Source organism: Suncus etruscus, chromosome 14 (assembly GCF_024139225.1).
Source record: "Suncus etruscus isolate mSunEtr1 chromosome 14, mSunEtr1.pri.cur, whole genome shotgun sequence".
In the NCBI taxonomy this organism is placed as follows: Eukaryota; Metazoa; Chordata; class Mammalia; order Eulipotyphla; family Soricidae; genus Suncus; species Suncus etruscus.
The window spans coordinates 47,851,021-47,868,856 of NC_064861.1; the positions used below are offsets into that span (position 1 = coordinate 47,851,021).

The window sequence follows — 17,836 nt, forward strand, 5'->3', positions numbered from 1 at the left end:
TCTCTGGCCCCTGGTGTCTGTATTTTTACTAGCTAGCATTTTACTTAGTTTATATTCAGGGACTGATCATATTAGAGAATGAATCAAGAAATTGAGCTTACAAATAATAATTGTGCTGGTAAGGTTTCTGTAAGATGAAAGGAATAAAAATCCAAAGTCTGTGACCTCCCTTTTATTCAAGAAAATTGCATTAAGCAAATTTTTATTGAGTACTATTTGAAATAAAAGATGCAAACTGCTCTCTGACTTTTGGAAAACTCTATTCAGTTGGATAAAGATATTTAGTGAGCAATGTCTTAGGGGAACAGCTGTAGCTCTTTGACATTGTTTGGAATCTGTAAAGTCAAACCACTTTAAAAATAATACTAAGATATGACTTTACCTTTTCATTCTTATTTTCCTAAAGTGTAGAATAAAGTTTGCAGAAAATATTCACTATGTGTGATGAGAACAGATTAAATACAACAGACCAAAAACTCCAGCTGTTTTCTATTAAGCTAGATACTAAAAAGATTTGCAGGAATTTAAAATAATAAAAAAATTTCAACAATGTCATTTCTTTGGGGGGTATAGAACACAGTTTTTTAAAATTAATACTATATTGAACTGGAGCAATAGCAAAGTGTGCTTGCCCTGCATGCAGCTGACCTGAATTTGATCCCTGGCATCCCATATGGTCCCCCAAGTCTAGCAAGAGTAATTTCTTTTTTTCTTTTTCTTTTTCTTTTTTTTTTTTTTTTGCAAAGAGTAATTTCTTTTTTTTTTTTTTTTTTTTTTTTTGTGGTTTTTGGATCACACCCGGCAGTGCTCAGGAGTTATTCCTGGCTCCAGGCTCAGAAATTGCTCCTGGCAGGCACGGGGGACCATATGGGGCTCTGGGATTTGAACCAATGACCTCCTGCATGAAAGGCAAACACCTTACTTCCATGCTATCTCTCCGGCCCCGCCAAGAGTAATTTCTAAGTGCAGAGCCAGGAGTAACCCCTGAATGCCACTGGGTGTGACCCCAAACAAACAAACAAAGATAAAAAAAAAAAAGTATAGGCCAGGAGAGAATTCACATGGTAGATCATATGATTAGCATATGTGAGTCCCTCCCTACCACATACCCTATGTTTATCCCTGAACTGCCAGTGTAGCTCTGGTGACCTTTAAGCACTTGAGTACTATACCTATTAATACTAAGAACTATACCTCCAGATCCAGGCAATGAACTGTTAGGCATGTACTGCAGGCTGAGAATTGCTGAGAGCAGACATGGTGGTTTCTAACCTTAATTTGTTATGGATTTACTAATATCATTTTAGCATTTCTAAAAATATTTAAGATTTCTCAATTTAAATTTTAGTATGATATAATCATTATAGCCCATTTTAATAAAAGGCATTTGAGATTTTCAGTAAGTTTTAAGAGTGTGAAATTGCTGCTGGCATGGATCACTGAATTAAGCATTCAGTGTATGGCAGAGTCATAAAACAGAGTTCAAATATTTATTGCAGAACTTATACTGCTATGACAAAAAAAAAGCAAACTAACAATAAACAACTTAAATAATTCCCAAATATCCTTTGTTGAGCACATGAGACGAAAATTGGTTAATTGTTAAGTAGTGTTTCTCTAAGTGTCGTCTTGTACCTACAGCTGAATTGCTTGGAGTTATTTCTAAATATACACAACCATAGACTCCAAGATCTTTAGGGGTAGAATCTGGGAAGCTACATTTAAAACAAGTTCCCTACATGGTTTTCATACTTGTTTAAGTCTGAAAACCATTGCATGGGTATTCCAAGTACAAAAATGGCTAGGAATAATCAGAGCCAGCTTTCTGGCACTGGATGCACCTTAGATTTCTAAGCTGAATAGGGTATATCTTTAAGTCAGTATAGAATAAGGGTTTCAGATGTAATATGCAAAGATCCACCAGTATAAGAATAATATTAGGGGCTGAGAGATAGCATGGAGATAATGCATTTGCCTTGCATGCAGAAGGACAGTGGTTTAAATCCCGGCATCCCATATGGTCCCCCGAGCCTGCCAGGAGCGATTTCTGAGCGTAGAGCCAGGAGTAACCCCTGAGCACTGCTGGGTGTGACCCCCTCCCTAAGAACAAATAAAACAAAACAAGAATAGTATTATGTAAAAAAGATTAAAGAAAAAGAGTAAGCAGATTTGTCTGGCTGAAATACACAAGAAAAAAATTGGAAATGAGGTGGTAGATTTAGTTTGTGGTGCTTTATAAAGTACTTTCAAATCCTTTCTACAACATTTAATTCAAAAAGCAGTAGGTAATTACTAAACATTCCTGAATAGAACAAGAATCAGATAAAACCAGCTTTTTGGTTGAAACCAAAACATAGTTTAGAATAGGGGAAAAACAGACCACAAATAAATCTTGAGTGGAGATTTGGATAACAATTTCTACTGTCATAAAATCTATTTTCCTAGTTATTGTGGACAAAGAATTGTGCATATTATACCTTCTAGTTTCTGGATGCGTGCAGCCCTAATATCAAGAAGATGAACATATTGTTCTACTTTGAGTTCATAATCTTGCTGCAAATTTTCCATCTTCTGGGTCACTGCCTCAACTTCCATCTAGAAATAAAAGATGCATTTCAATATATTTGATTAAGTTCCATTTTCATTTTATAAATAGTTATGATTTAAGCATTTATCAGATTTCAAGGATTCCAGGAGCTGTGACCCATGGCTTTCCAATCTTAGAAAGCTTGGCTTACTAAAATATTCTTGGCAAATTTTACAAATAAAATAAACAAAATTAGTTCAATCTTATGGAGGCGATTTTCCTGTTATAATACATGTTGTGGCAAGCTTCAGGATAACTAAAATTCATTTGTGGAATGTTCTAATACTAGTAGAAGTGAGTGCACTACAACTAGAAGTTTAAAATTTTTGTTTTTAAGTGATTTATTCCAATTATCTAGTTAAAAGGCTAAATTCCATGCATGTGGTAATACATAAAAATAGATGATCTCTGCTGATAATATATGATACTTTTTAGCATCAGTAGAACACTATCAGAAAACTATCCTCCTAATTTAACATACCTGATAATCTTTATTAATCTTATGCTGCATGATCAGCATGTTTCTTGTCTTTTCAAGTTCTTGTACTGTCTCTGCATGGGTTGCTTGCAGCTCTTTCATAGCACGTTCTTGATCCCTAATGATTTTACTGTCTATTGTCTCTAGAAAGGAAAGGTCTCCATTTTTTTGTGATTTTTGAGCCTAAAAGAAAGATATATTTCATTACTAGCATGAGAATGTAACAATATGAATGCTATTATTATTATATATAGCTTTAGAGTGGAATAATTATTAATTAGAATCAAATATTTCATTTTACTTTATCAGGAATAAGGTAGCCCTGATAAAGAAAATATATTTATGGGGCTGGAGAGATAGCATGAAGGTGGTTCAAATCCCAGTATCCCATATGGTCCCCAGAGCCTGCCAGGGGCGATTTCTGAGCATAGAGCCAGGAGTAACCCCTGAGCACTGCCGGGTGTGACCCAAAAACCAAAAAACAAATTATATATATACATATATATATTTGAATAATTTTTGGAATATTGGAATATTACAGATAATAAAATTTGGGGCTTTTTTTGCTTGTTTTTTGGGCCACACCCAGCGTTGCTCAGGGGTTACTCCTGGCTGTCTGCTCAGAAATAGCTCCTGGCAGGCATGGGTGACCTTATGGGACACCGGGATTCGAACCAACCACCTTTGGTCCTGGATGGCTGCTTGCAAGGCAAACACCGCTGTGCTATCTCTCCGGGCCCTGGGGGCTTTTTAGTTTCTTTTTGTTTTTTTGTTTCTTCTGGGGCCATGCTCTGCTGGTGTTTAGTGGCTACTTTTGGACTCTGTGATACTGGTAGGGTTGAGGGACTACATGGGTTGCTGTGGATTGAACCTGGGTCAGAAGCATGCAATTAAAGTGCTATACCCACTGTATAATCGCTATGGGCCTTAAATGAAGTAAATATAAAAGACAGTAATTACTATTTATTTTAACTTTTTAGTTAGATTAAAATCTACACATGATGATCTAAAAGGAAAGAAATGTATTTTCTTGAACAGCATATTCCAGAGTTGGTAAGTATATTCAGTATATTCAATACTTTATGAAAAATAATAAGGTGTACTTATTTTTTTAGAAATAATGGATTGATTTTATGTGAGGCATGTAAAAGTAAAATGTTTGTTACAGTTGGAAAAGTGCTTCAAACAAGAATTTTTGAGGTCTATTTTAACATAATTTTGATGTCATTATGAAATATGTACACGCTGTAACTAAATGTCACTTGACCACTTTCCTGAATAATTCATTCTCCAAGTATAAGGGTTACAGATCAGGATCATCATTATGCTGAAATAGTTATATGTAGACATGAAATTCAAGGTGAAGTTCAAAAAGTTACCTTTATAAGTAAGAGAGCTTCACTCAAATCGTCTGCACTAATATCACTCTCCTGCAAAAGAAAGAGGAAGTAAAAGCTCACAATGTGATATTAATGGGGACTATACGAGACGTTTCAACAGATTATGTAGATTCTCCTCAGGAAACAGAAACTGCCTGATACCATGAATCTTATTATATAAACTAAGAAAAAGAGATATTCCAACTATTTAAAATCTCTTCTTGGAACATATGCTGCCTGACATCATGTATTAGAAAATAATCAAGCAGTGAAAATATAATCTTTTGCATTGTAGTATGTTCCCCCAAAATAAGTAAAAATAATCACCTCACCTGGTTGTAAAACTTCATACGATTTTTAAGTTCATCAAGTTGTTGCTTTTGTTCAAGACACTGTAATTGTAGTTCTCTATTTTCTTGAACAAGTTTTTCATTTTGGACTTAAAATAAAGACAACAACATTAGAAAGGTAAGTGAGAATGAAGTATAAGAGATTATCTAAAATTAATTTAATTCCTGATACATACCAAGCCTTATCTAGTATTATTCTGGTAAGAAAGGAAAATTGACCTAGCACCTAGAAAAAGGCAGCATGAATGAGGAACAAAAGAGTACTCTCATGTGTCTACCATATGATTCACTCGCTTATCAAAAACTTAAGACTTAACTTCACAGTATTAATAAAGGAAATTGTGGCCTCTGGAACTTCAAAGGACCATTCTATCTAAAAAACCCTAAGAAAATACGTCTCTAAATTTATGAATTTTACTTACTTAATAAAGGTCCTGAAAAGCATGCAAAAAATATTAGTCTTTTAGTTTTTATTGATTTCATTGAACTTTCTTATCCCAATGATATCGTCTTTTTATTACAAACAAGACACACTCTGTTAATGACTGAATCCATCAAACATACTTTAAACAAATCTGTTAAGATAGGATAAATGAGTTTTTAAATAGTACATGGTATTACTACTATTACTATTAATTTCTATGTGCTGTTTATTCACTAGGTACATGCTTATTCATAAGTATGAATTTAGATATGAGCTCAGATCTATATGAAAAGAACAGAGATAGGTTCAGTTCATCTAGAAACTCATTTATCAAGACCCACAAAATAAGCAAAGGAATAGATCTTCTGATTACAGTAAATTCATAAAAAAATTAAATATTCACTCCTTACATTAATGTATCAATATAAAAAATAAGCATAATAGCTAGCTAGCAAATTTATTCTTCAGCTTCATATTCTTAATTGTATTATTTTCTGGAGTGTATTGTGGCCAAGAATCATATTCTGGGTCCATGTAAACTAATGTTCAGCCATGGTATCCAATATCTCCCTTTACTTTATTCTACTTGCCAAGATGTCTATTTATCCTAAGTCCTCAACTCAAGTTATAGAATTTTGTTTCTTTTTCTTAATACAAGTAAATCAGCATATTTATTAGGAATTATACATTAATTTGCAATGATTTTATACAAAAGTATTTGACTTTTATATACTTTGCTCTAAAGCAGAATTATTACAATTAAATAAGGTTGTAAATTAAAGTTGGAAAAATATGGATGAAATTTGGACATATTTAAAATAGTGATCCTAAGGTATATAATTCTATTACCATTACAAAATATTTGATCGTAATGTTGATATGATCAAATATCATATCGAAAGGTTAAATACCTAATCTAATATTTAGTGAATTTTATAATGGGAACAACAGCTATTTATTTCGTATGAAAACACTTATATTTTAAAATAAAATTAGTACTAACATTAAAAGTAAATTCTTATAAGATAATGTTACTTTGACTAGAGTAGAATAATAATAATACAAAACCATTTAGTGTACAGTGATTAGATTAAAACATTTAATGAAATGATTAAGTTGTAAAACAAAATGTAAAACCAAAGAAGACTTCACTTTATTCTCTCGTAGGCAACACTTTCAGGGTTACTTTCTGAGGGTTAGTTAAAGTGTAAAAGACACACTGCTCCCTCTTTATCCAAACAGAATATTTTGATGTTCTTTATGCTTAATTTTCCTAGTTCAGTCTTTCAAAGCAGGGTACTAAGAAGTATACGCCAGTAGGTATAAGCTTATTCACATGCTTCTTCCTACACTGAATTTTGTTTCAATAACCATGTTCTTGTTTCACTCATACTTTCCAATTTTGAGTTTTATTTATTAGTGGGTAGATAGCACTAGTGCCTGAAGACATCACTAAATTTTAGTTAGATTCTACTGAGTTTTATGTGGAATATTCCACTCTATTTTTCCATTCTTGAACTGCTTATTGTGGATTAAAGTCCTGGGTCTTTAAAACACACAGAGACACCATAGTTCAAAGAGAAAATAGACTCACTGAATTATAATATGAAATATCAAAGCACCCTGTACAAGATGAAAAATAACCTCCTTACCTTATGATTTGACAAAAAGCAGGTTAAGCTAAACAGCATTTTATTCAAATGATATAACATTTTCACTCTTTTAAAATTATGTTCTTCAAGCACACCATTAATAAGAGAGTGCAGAGAACAATTCATCTAAACAATTTTCAGAGCGCCTTTGTGCTAATATCTTCAGCTGTGATCAATATAACCATATGCATTATGCTGAATTATGCATTTCAGTTAAAGATAGAAAGGAACTTTCAAAAGCAAGCCCTTAAACACATGCAGTTAATTTAAGCATTAACCAAATGCAAACTGCATTTACATATCCTTTCCCAACATATTCACACAATCTGAAACTAATTTGTACCTTGAATAAAGAGGTGAGTATTCTCTAAAAATAATTTGCCAGTTAGATGAATGACTACAAGCAGCCAGGGAAACATCTTCTGGCAAAGAACATTTGATACATGAAAAGGTAAATTTGTAAGGAGACTTCAAAGTAAAATTAAAAAATTTCAGAAATCTGTAACACAAAAAGAAACTTTCTAAATATTAAAAGATTTCCTTAATTAAATAATTTAAATATTCTGTTTAGCACTTCCATAGGAAAAATGGTAACAGGTTTTAATTTTTTATTCCATTTTCACAAAGAACTAAAACTTAAAATCATTAGACCTGTAAATTTTAAGTATTCAAACAAAGAAAACAAATAATAGCAGCATTACAAATATTCAGCTAAGCAAATTTTCTTAAAATAAGTGGATGAATATAAAATATTTGCATAAAATGTTTATGAAATCATTAAAATGCATCTAAGTATTGAGCAATCTATAGGACATTCTCAAACATAAAAACTGTGACAGCCACCATAAAATAATGATGTAGATTTATGTTTATGATCAAGGGAAGATTAATTTAACAATATAGTAAATAAAATGTCATGATTAATATCTAAATATTTAGAAATAACAGGAAGGTCACATATAAAATAGCGATTGTATTAAGTAATGTTTTAAGAATACTTTTTATTTACTGAACTTTTGTAATGTGTATGAGTGATTTATTATTCAAAAATCTAAAAAATGTTAATCAGTAAAAAGGATAAAGAATGTATCAGCTGAATAAAAATAACAATGGTAGTTTTAATAATTTAAAATAAAACTCAGGATTAATTTAGCAATAAACAGGTTATTTTTAAAAAAAAGACCACCAGATTCTATCCTCTGAGTAAGTTTCTTTCCAGAGACCAATTCAGATGTCTAAAGATACAAGTTTTGGAATTCCTGATATCTAGGGAAATAAAGAAAGCAAATAAGAAAGGTTTAGTTCATCTCCCTTTTTCTTAAGACTGAACAGTTTATGCAAGTTTTTAGGGAAATATGGAGAGTAAGTATTAGTGAATATTTTCACTTCCATGAACATAAATTTATTGAGTAGCTAATAATTAAAGACATGATTAAGTACATATTACAGCACATTAAAATTAAGACACTAAAATATGTTTAGGATACAGAAACCTTAAAATATCAACTCTGTTAGAAACTATGGTATTTACTTAACTCACAATCTTCTAGAAGAAAATTCACAAAACTTCTGTTGTCAAATTGAATCAACTGGTAAGTAAATATATTGTATACATATCTCAGTGAAATTAAGACTCCATTGATTAAGAGAAGTGTTATAAGATAAGGATTCCTAGATGTGAAAAATTAAGTAGTCAGACCATATTTTGAATTGTAATCTCTAATAAGATGAATAACAATTCAGAGATATTAAAGTGGAAAAGTGAAGAAATAGTTAAAGGAAATACGATATTGTGGTCTATATATATTTATAGAATGCCTGACTAGATAAAAAACTGTTTTAGTTATCGAGTTTGCATTAAATCTTTAAACATTTGCATGCTACCAAATTGGAAAATGTTCAAAAGGAGCAACCTTATTAATATTACTTGGTTTATTAGTAGACAAAACATATAAATACATTTGAAACAAATTATTCTTTTTCCCTTACTGTATTTGTATGTGCTCATAATATCAGACATCAACTTTAATTATTGTACTTTTATAAGACAAAAGGGATGAGATTTTATTCATAACATGAAACTTATTAATGATCAGTATTTTAGCAGTTGATATTTTAAAGCCTTAATAAGGCTTCCTGCTCTAATTTCTCTGTCACAGAGAATTAGACACCTCATTATCAGAGAAAGACATAGTCCCTGCCTGACCTATCTTGTTTTTTACAAGCAATGACTTCTGTGATTCTCTGCTCTCTATACTGCTATTTAATTCCCAATCACAATTTCTCATACTACATTTTACATTTTTTAAATTTTAATTATATATTTATTTAATTTCTTTCAATTTCTCCTAATTGAATTTTAGGTAAATGCAGGCAAGGCATTTGTTTTATTTACTGTTTAGCAAATATTTATTTACTGTCTAGCAAATGCTAAACAAATATCTATTGGATATTAAATAATAAATAAAGGATCCAAATTTAGGAAAATGAGACAAAATTAAAGACAACTTAGATTTAGGATATTGGTTCAAGTGGTCAAGTAGAGACTTGTGTCTGTGAGGCCTCTGGGTTGGATCCTCAGTACCATATAGTTCTTCCCCTGTGCATGTGTCCCTGCACCCTTCCCTGCTAAGGGAATACTACTGAGGTATGGTTCCATCAGAATAAATTTTAAGAAAGGTAAAAGGAGAGGCCAGAGCAATAGCACATCAGGTAGGGCATTTGTCTTGTACATGGCTGACCAGAGTTTGATCCCTGGCATCCTGTATGGTGAGTCTGCCAGGAATAATTTCTGAGTGCAGAGCCAGAAGTAACCCCTAAGCACTATCAAATGTGGCCCCAAAACAACAAGCAACCAAACAAATAAAAGGGAAAAAGAAAAAAGCACCCTTGGGAAAAATGATTCCTTTGGCATATACATTAGTAATGAGTGTAAAGGGAAATTTTAAGTAACCAGTAATATAGACTGAATTCCCCCTAGATAGCAAGAAACCTGGCATAACAGGTAGCACAAAAGTACTTACTGACTAGATAGTGGATAGCACTGAATAACACAGATGTCTGAGAGAAATAAGTCAGCAGTCATTTTACATGTACCTCTTTCAGTTTTTATTCTGTCAAGGATTTCAGTTTTGTCGGTTAAATCAGATTTTAAGGCAGTCTCGAGTTGAGCAATCTGTACTTTAAGCTGCTGTTCCTTTAACTTCCATTGCTCTTCATGGGCAGCACTGAAGGCACTGCAAAACACACGTGACATGCAAGGAAAGCTTGGAAATCAGCTTCAACCGAAAATAATAAAGAGTAAAGCTTTTAGTGGCACAAAGACCACTGTCATCATGTCTTAGGAATTAAGTAAACATATGCTGGTCTGCTGCTGTTGAAACCGAGGCGCCTTTCTCAGGCTGCGGTTAGGGAACATGAAAGAGTTTGTGGGATGAGCAAAGGAACTGGCCTTAATTTAGAGCTCTAAAGTCAGAAAAGTTGGCAGTGTGCTGCTTTTGTGGGACTAGTGAAGGAATTCAGATACTGTACATACTCCAAAGGAATCCACAATTCTAAACCTCAGCAATTGACGTTGAACAAAATCATTCTCTCCCACACACAAACCCTTTTAGTTCAGAGAAAAGAGGCTCTCCACCTGATCTCTAAATGCTCAGGGTCTGGGATAATAATGAATTCACAAAATCCTGGCCACAAAATGATAGCACACTGAACAGTAAGATGGCAATTCTGACATGAAAGCGATTTTTGTTCGAAAGCTCTCAAATGCATCAGGCAAACAACCACAACCACCACAACAACAAAAACCATTTTTACTTGTAACACATGATTGGGATGAAAACCCAACAAGGAAACCCTGACAAGAATGAAAATGATAGAATTACTATTCCTCAATACAAGCGTTATCATTTAAACTGTTGTTAAAATCTAAGAACGATCAAGACCCAGCATATCAGAAGAACACCTTAAAAAATATAACTAATGGCCTAAAGCTTCTATTTACCTTGGGCCAGCAGTTCTCAAATAAACTAAACATTATGCTGGGCCATTAGACTAAGCCTGTACTAAGAACACTGAGGAAGATGAAGATCCTAGGGCTCCTAAATCCATATTTTCATGTCCAGTTGATAGTTTTTAGAAAAGAGTTGATCTTGATTACATTTTAGCAGAAAACTATTATCTGTGAAGCCTGATATGACAGAATTAATGATCACCAACTTTGACTATTCTCCATATTTAAAAACCAGTCAATCAAAGGAGTATCTACAAAGTCTGTTTTTGTACCAACAAAGATGTAAAAGGAAATTAAGAATTGCTCTTACTATTGTCCCAGCTAGTCTTTTGGTTTTATTCAAATATATACTATATAGGAGCTGGAGTGATAGCATGGTGGTAAGGTGTTTGCCTTGCATGTGGCTGACCCGTGATGAACCTGGGTTCGATCCCCAGCAACTCAGATGGTTCCCTGAACTTGCCAGGAGTGATTTCTGAGCACAGAGACAGGAGTAACCCCTGAGCACTGTTGGGTGAGGTCCCCAAACCAATATATATGTATATATATAATATTATATGTAAATGTATATAATATGTACTTTTCTGGGAGACAGATTTCAAGAGAGCAAAACTGTATTCATTTTACATATTGAATATTTTATTGTATTTTTAAAAATAATACTATTAAAAGGGGCTGAAAGAAAAAGTATAGTTGACCCCAGTTTGATCCCTGAGGACTGATAGATGTGGCCCAAACCCACACTCCCACAAATGCAATTCTGTAAGTTTCCCTAAATATGACATCTGCTTCTTCTATCAATGTTCTCAATTCACAAATGAAATCTTAAAAATGCTTGAATCTGATATACCAATATTAAAAAAATTGTTAAAGGTACAATTACCTAGACTTAGATGAATTCCAAATAAAATATAAACATTAGACACTAAGCAAAAAACCTTCTATTACATTTTAAAATAAAAAGAATAAATATAATCTCTGGGCCTGGTCAAATTATATAAACATATACTCTCTATATGGTAAGTGAGTATATATGTGTCTGTGTGCGTGTGTGTCCTTTATTATTAAAAACATATACTAGCCGGAAAAAAAATTAGCATGATGAAATAGGCACAACCATACATTATATCAGACGCCAAAAAATTAGAAACAGTAGTGTTCCAATAGCATTAGTACCAGCAGAAAGATCACCAACAGTTAATCTGGCAGAAACATCAGAAGCTGTATGTGTTTAAATTAAGAACAATTTAGCAGCCTGGTTTTTCCAAACCCACAAAATACTAGTGTAAATCAGCATAAGTCAATCTGAATTTAGTCCACTGCTATCTCCACTCTAACTTTAGGATTACATTCCACTGGAGTTTCACGAGGAATTCCTTTTGAATTTACTGTATTCCTCTATGCTTGGAGCCATCTGTGTAACTATAAATGGTAAACCACATCTGGCTCCATTTTCTTTGTAAAGGCTGTGTACATGATTAAATCTGCATATGAGAACAGTCTTTGAGAACCTTTTATTCATGAAAATGTTTTTGTATATTGCCTACAGTGACAACTGAGTGGGAGATCACAGTTGGTCTTTGTGCACCTTTCATTGTTATATTATGCGCATGCAGGAGTGACAAAATGTCATTGTGCAGTGAAATATTTCCTGTAGCCTGTGGTCACTGGCATGTCCAATGACAATCATGGGTTAGAGTCCTGTAAATACACACTTTAATCAACATAATACAATCAAAAGAGGGGCTGAAGAATCTATCTCCACCCAAAGGTCTTATTTCTCACAGAAGAAACTCTAGCGATACCAATATTCAAAATCATCCTAATGTGAAATGTGAGCAAGAAGATCAAATCGCCCACAAAGAAATCTAGAGGCACTGCAGGTAGGGCTTGGTGAAAATTGAATGCATATTTACTCCACAGTATTTCACTTAAATGATGCCCAAAGGAAAACTGATGTACCAACTGAACTTGTTTGATTTCCAGAAAGCACTTAGTCCTCATAAATGAAGATCATGTGAGCTTCTGTGTTTCCTTTTAGAATGCAGGGGATAGTTGGTCACTCTACAGAAACAGAGTATAGAGTCTATGGGGTCCAGCAGTGTTTTCTTTTTTACTTTTGAATAAAATATAATGCTAATTACTATATCCATTATAAAAGAAAGTTCTGTATTTGATAAATTTATAAATAAAACAATTGAATGACCACGAGACATACAATTATAAAATTGTTCATGATTGAGTTTCAGTCAAGATCCTTCACTAGTGTACATTTCGCATCACCAATGTCCCCAGTTTCCCCTTCTTACCTTCCCCTCTGCCTAGCTCTGTGCCAGACATTTTTCTTCTTTCTCTCTCCCCCCTTTTTTTTTGACACTGTGGTGTGCAATATTGTTACTGAAGGGTTATCACGTATATTACCTTATCTCCTTTCAGCACACAGTAGAGTGATCAAACTACATTGACAGTGTGGTCCCTTCTCTGCCCTAACTGCACTCCCCTGCTATTTGTGGCAAGCTTCCTACCATGGACTGGTCCTCCTGCCCTCATCTCTATTGTCTTTGTATATTATTATGGTAATGTCTTTTTCTAATATCCTACAAATGAGTGAGACCATTCTAGGTCTATCCCTTTTCCTCTGGCTCATTCTGCTCAGCATAAGTAGTCTCCATATCCATCCATGTGTAAGCAAATATCTAACCATCCAAAAATGGGGAGAGGAAATGAACATTTTCTCAAAGAAGAAAGGCAGCTGGCCAAAAGGCATATAAAAAATGCTCCATATCATTACTGATAAGGGAGATGAGATCAAAACAACAATGAGGCATCATCTCACAGAGATTGGCACACATCAAAAAGAACAAGAACAACTAATGCTGGCGTGGATGTGGGAACAAAGGGATTCTGATTCATTGCTGGTGGGAATTTTAACTGATCCAACCTTTTGGGAAAACAATAAGGATATGCCTCAAAAGCTAGAAACTGAGCTTCTATATGACTCAGCAATAGCATTCTAGGAGTATACCCTAAGGGACCAAAAACACAATATAAAAATAACCCCTGCAATTTTATTTTCAATGTAGTATTATTCACAATAGCCAGAATCTAAAAACAACCCTAGTGCCCAACAACAGATGAATGGCTAATGAAGCTGTGGTACATCTACACAATGAAATACTATGCAGCTGTTAGAAAAAAATGAAGTAATATAAAGTGCTTCTTGCTTTTCTTTTCTTTTCCTTTTTTTTAGGGAGAGGGGTATACCCAGTATGCTTAGGGCTTACTCCTGATTCTGCGTTTAGGGAATCACTCCTGGTGGGACTCAAGGGACAGTATGTGTTGCTGAGGACTGAACCTAAGTGGGCTGAGTTGAACAAGTAAACACTTACCCACTGTACTATCTCTCCAACCCTGATTTACCAAGTCTTAAAACAGTTTCTTCAAAAACTGGACCAATACTTAAAAGGGAAGCATTAATTTTCTTAGGAGGCTAAAATCTTAAAAAATTTAAATTGAATATCTTATTATTGTGCAGTCACAGAAATAATTACACTGAGAACCATCATAACAAAATGTGACTGAATGAGGGAAGTAGTAAGCCTCTCTAGAGCACAGGCCGGTGTGGGGTGGGGAAAAAGAACACTTGGGACATTGGTGATGGGAATGTTGCACTGGTGAGGATATTTTTTTTTTTTTTTTTGGTTTTTGGGCCACACCCGGTAACGCTCAGGGGTTACTCCTGGCTATGCGCTCAGAAGTTGCTCCTGGCATGGGGGACCATATGGGACGCCAGGGGATCGAACCGCGGTCCGTCCAAGGCTAGCGCAGGCAAGGCAGGCACCTTACCTTTAGCGCCACTGCCCGGCCCCTGTGAGGATATTTTTATATAAAATGCTAAACAATAAAATAAACAATAAAATAAAGGATTAAAAAATAAATTGAATACCCTAATTATCACTTTTTGGTTTGAGGGTCACAAACCCTTAATGCAGTCAGAAATAACTCCTGGCTGGGCTCAGGGGACCATATGGCATGCCAAGGATAAAACCTAAGTTAGGGGCCGGAGCAATGGTGCTGTGGTAGGACGTTTGCCTTGCTCGTGGCTGACCCAGGACCGACCGTGGTTTGACACACACCCCCCAGCATCCCATATGGTCCCCCAAGCCAGGAGTGCATAGCCAGGAGTAATCCTTTAGTGTCACCGAGTGTGACCATAACCCCTCCCTCCAAAAAAAAAACCCCTAGGTTAGCTGTGTATAAGGCAAGTGCCTTACCTGTCATACTATTGCTGTAGACCCTTAAAATAACTTTCAATAGATTCTCTAGACATGATGCAAATTGACTGAATGTGAATGAAAGTAGGTGGGGGTGGGGGTGGGGGCTCACAAATGGAAGCAGGCTAATAGAAAGGGTTCAAAGGGGATGGTAAAATCTCTCTTCTGGTATGTTTCCAGTTAATTTTTATTTTGTTTTTCATATTTGTGAATGGGCTACACCCAGTGGTGTTCAGGGTTTGCTTCTGGCTCTGTGCTCAGGGATCACTCCTGGAAGGCTTAGGCTATTAGATAGGTGCTGGAGTGTGAACCCAGGTCAGCTGAATGCAAGGCAAGTACTCTACCCACTGTACTATTGTCTGGATCCTCCCAGTGACTTTTTTTTTTCCGGTGATGCTCAGGGGTTACTTCTGGCTGGCTATGTGCTCAGAATTCACTCCTGGCTTGAGAGACCATATGGGATGTCAGGGGATCGAACCGTGCTCTGTCCTAGACTAGCGCAGGCAAGGCAGATGCCTTACTGCTTGTGCCACCACTCCAGCCCCCTCCCAGTGACTTTTGTACATTATAGTTGAAGGACATTATAGCTGAAGGAGAATTTTCAATTATATCACCCTAGAAGTACAGTAACTTCAACTTTATTATAAAATTTACTCTATTACTCTCAAATTTACTCTATTCTCTCAAAACAGAAATATTAATTGCAAATATTCTGAATATTCAAACAGTCCATTTTATTAAATTACATTTTTTTGACATTGTATCAAAACACTTTAGCATACTGAAAAAGTCAAGCCAAGTACTAACATGTCATACCAGGATAATTTTCTAATATGTCACATGTCAAGCAATAAACACATTCAAAATTTCATTTAAAAAAGAATGATGAGGATGCAATCTGCAAATCATATTTTTCTCCAGAAAACTAGCCAATTTTGAATAACAAACAAATGCTCAACTTCTAAAAACATACTATCATTATGACTAACCAAAAAAGGGAGTACATGTAGCTTTTGACATGCACCAGTTACTGGTAATAAAGAATAACAAGTGCTCATCATTAAAAATGGAGCTAAAAAGAATCTCAGGGGTGATAAAAACTTTTGTGGATTTTTTTCCAACTGTGCTTCTGACAGCACATTAAACATATAAAAAGAGAGAGTACAGGGGGTAAGGCTCTCGCTTTGCATCTGACTAATCCTGGCACAATCCGCTGAACACTACCAGAGGTCACTCCTGAGCACAGATCTAGGAATAGCCTGTGAAAAAAGACAAATGTGATCCTACCTGCCTCCCCCGCAAAAGAAGCAAAAACTGTATTAGAGAATTTAACAGTTTAATCTTTACTAATGTGTATGTTTGCTGGATTTTTTAAAGTGATATTCATTTGTTTCTTGGGGGGAACTGATAACACACATTTAACCTATATATACATACATACAAATGTATGCATCCTAATGAATATTGCTTTTATACATATTTTTTTTGGGTGGAGGTTCGGACCCACATCAAGCTTTGCTTGGGGGCGACTTCCAGCTCCGTGTTCAGGGTAAATGTGGTGCCAAGGATTGAACCCAGGGTTAGCTCATACAAAGCGAGTACTTTAACCTTTGTAGTAATGTTTTTGTTTTAATGTGGCAGGAAGGAAATATAATTCAAGCATAATTCAAAATGAAACCCCTTAAAGTCAGATTTATACTCTTATATCATCTGCATGTTCAGGAAGATAAAAATTCATGGTAATAAGTAAATATGAGAAAAACATGTCTCACAAAATTATGGTTATGCATTATTCCCAGCTAAGTTTAAGGTGTGTTTGTTTATTTATTTATTTATTTATTTATTTATTTATTTATTTATTTATTTATTTATTTATTTTTGTTTTTGGGCCACACCTGGCGTTGCTCAGGGGTTACTCCTGGCTGTCTGCTCAGAAATAGTTCCTGGCAGGCATGGGGGACCATATGGGACACCGGGATTCGAACCAACCACCTTTGGTCCTGGATCGGCTGCTTGCAAGGCAAACGCCACTGTGCTATCTCTCTGGGCCCAGGTGTGTGTATTTTTTTAATTCAAAAAACGTTCAGCAAGTCCTCAAATTAGGGGAAAAATGTTTAAATATGAGTACTTATTTGTTTTGACCATGTGAAACTATTTGAGATTTTAAAATGTAGAAGATAAATAAAAATAAAAAAAGTTTCTGAATGTTTGACAGTTTTGTTATTAAATATGAGTATATTTTTCAGGGGCCAGAGCAGTAGCACAGTGGGTAGGATGTTTGCCTTGCAAGTGGCTGACCTGTGTTTGCCATATGGTTCCTTGAGTCTGCCAGGAGTAATTTCTGAGTACAGAGCTAGGAGTCACCACTGAGTGCTGCCTGATATAGTGCAAAAACAATAAAAAAATAAAAGAAAACAAACAAAAAAGAGTTTCTTTTCACAATATAAAAATTTCAAATGCAGGAGCATGAACTAATGTATAATTGGGACTGCCTTATACATGGTGGCCCAAAGTTCAATCCTCAGTACTTAATATGGTCCTTGGTATCTTATTAGGAATGATCCCTGAGCATAGTTGGGAGTAAGCCCAGGGAACAGCTGGTTATGATTCAAAGGGGTGAGGGGTTCCAATACAATTAAAACCAGAGAGTGAAGCACAGGGGGAGAAATTCAGTCTTAAA

General features: G+C 34.8%; 1 protein-coding gene across 1 annotated transcript in view; it reads right to left on the reverse strand.

Moving 5' to 3' along the window:
- RPGRIP1L (RPGRIP1 like) overlaps positions 1–17,836 on the reverse strand; it is a 139,474-nt gene that overhangs the window by 71,098 nt on the left and 50,540 nt on the right. The window contains exons 10-14 of the mRNA XM_049786057.1: positions 9,967–10,106; positions 4,777–4,883; positions 4,445–4,495; positions 3,069–3,248; positions 2,478–2,595 (exon numbers count right to left, since the gene is read on the reverse strand). Of these exons, the coding sequence (XP_049642014.1) occupies positions 2,478–2,595; positions 3,069–3,248; positions 4,445–4,495; positions 4,777–4,883; positions 9,967–10,106 (596 nt within the window). The remainder of the gene's footprint in view (positions 1–2,477; positions 2,596–3,068; positions 3,249–4,444; positions 4,496–4,776; positions 4,884–9,966; positions 10,107–17,836) is intronic.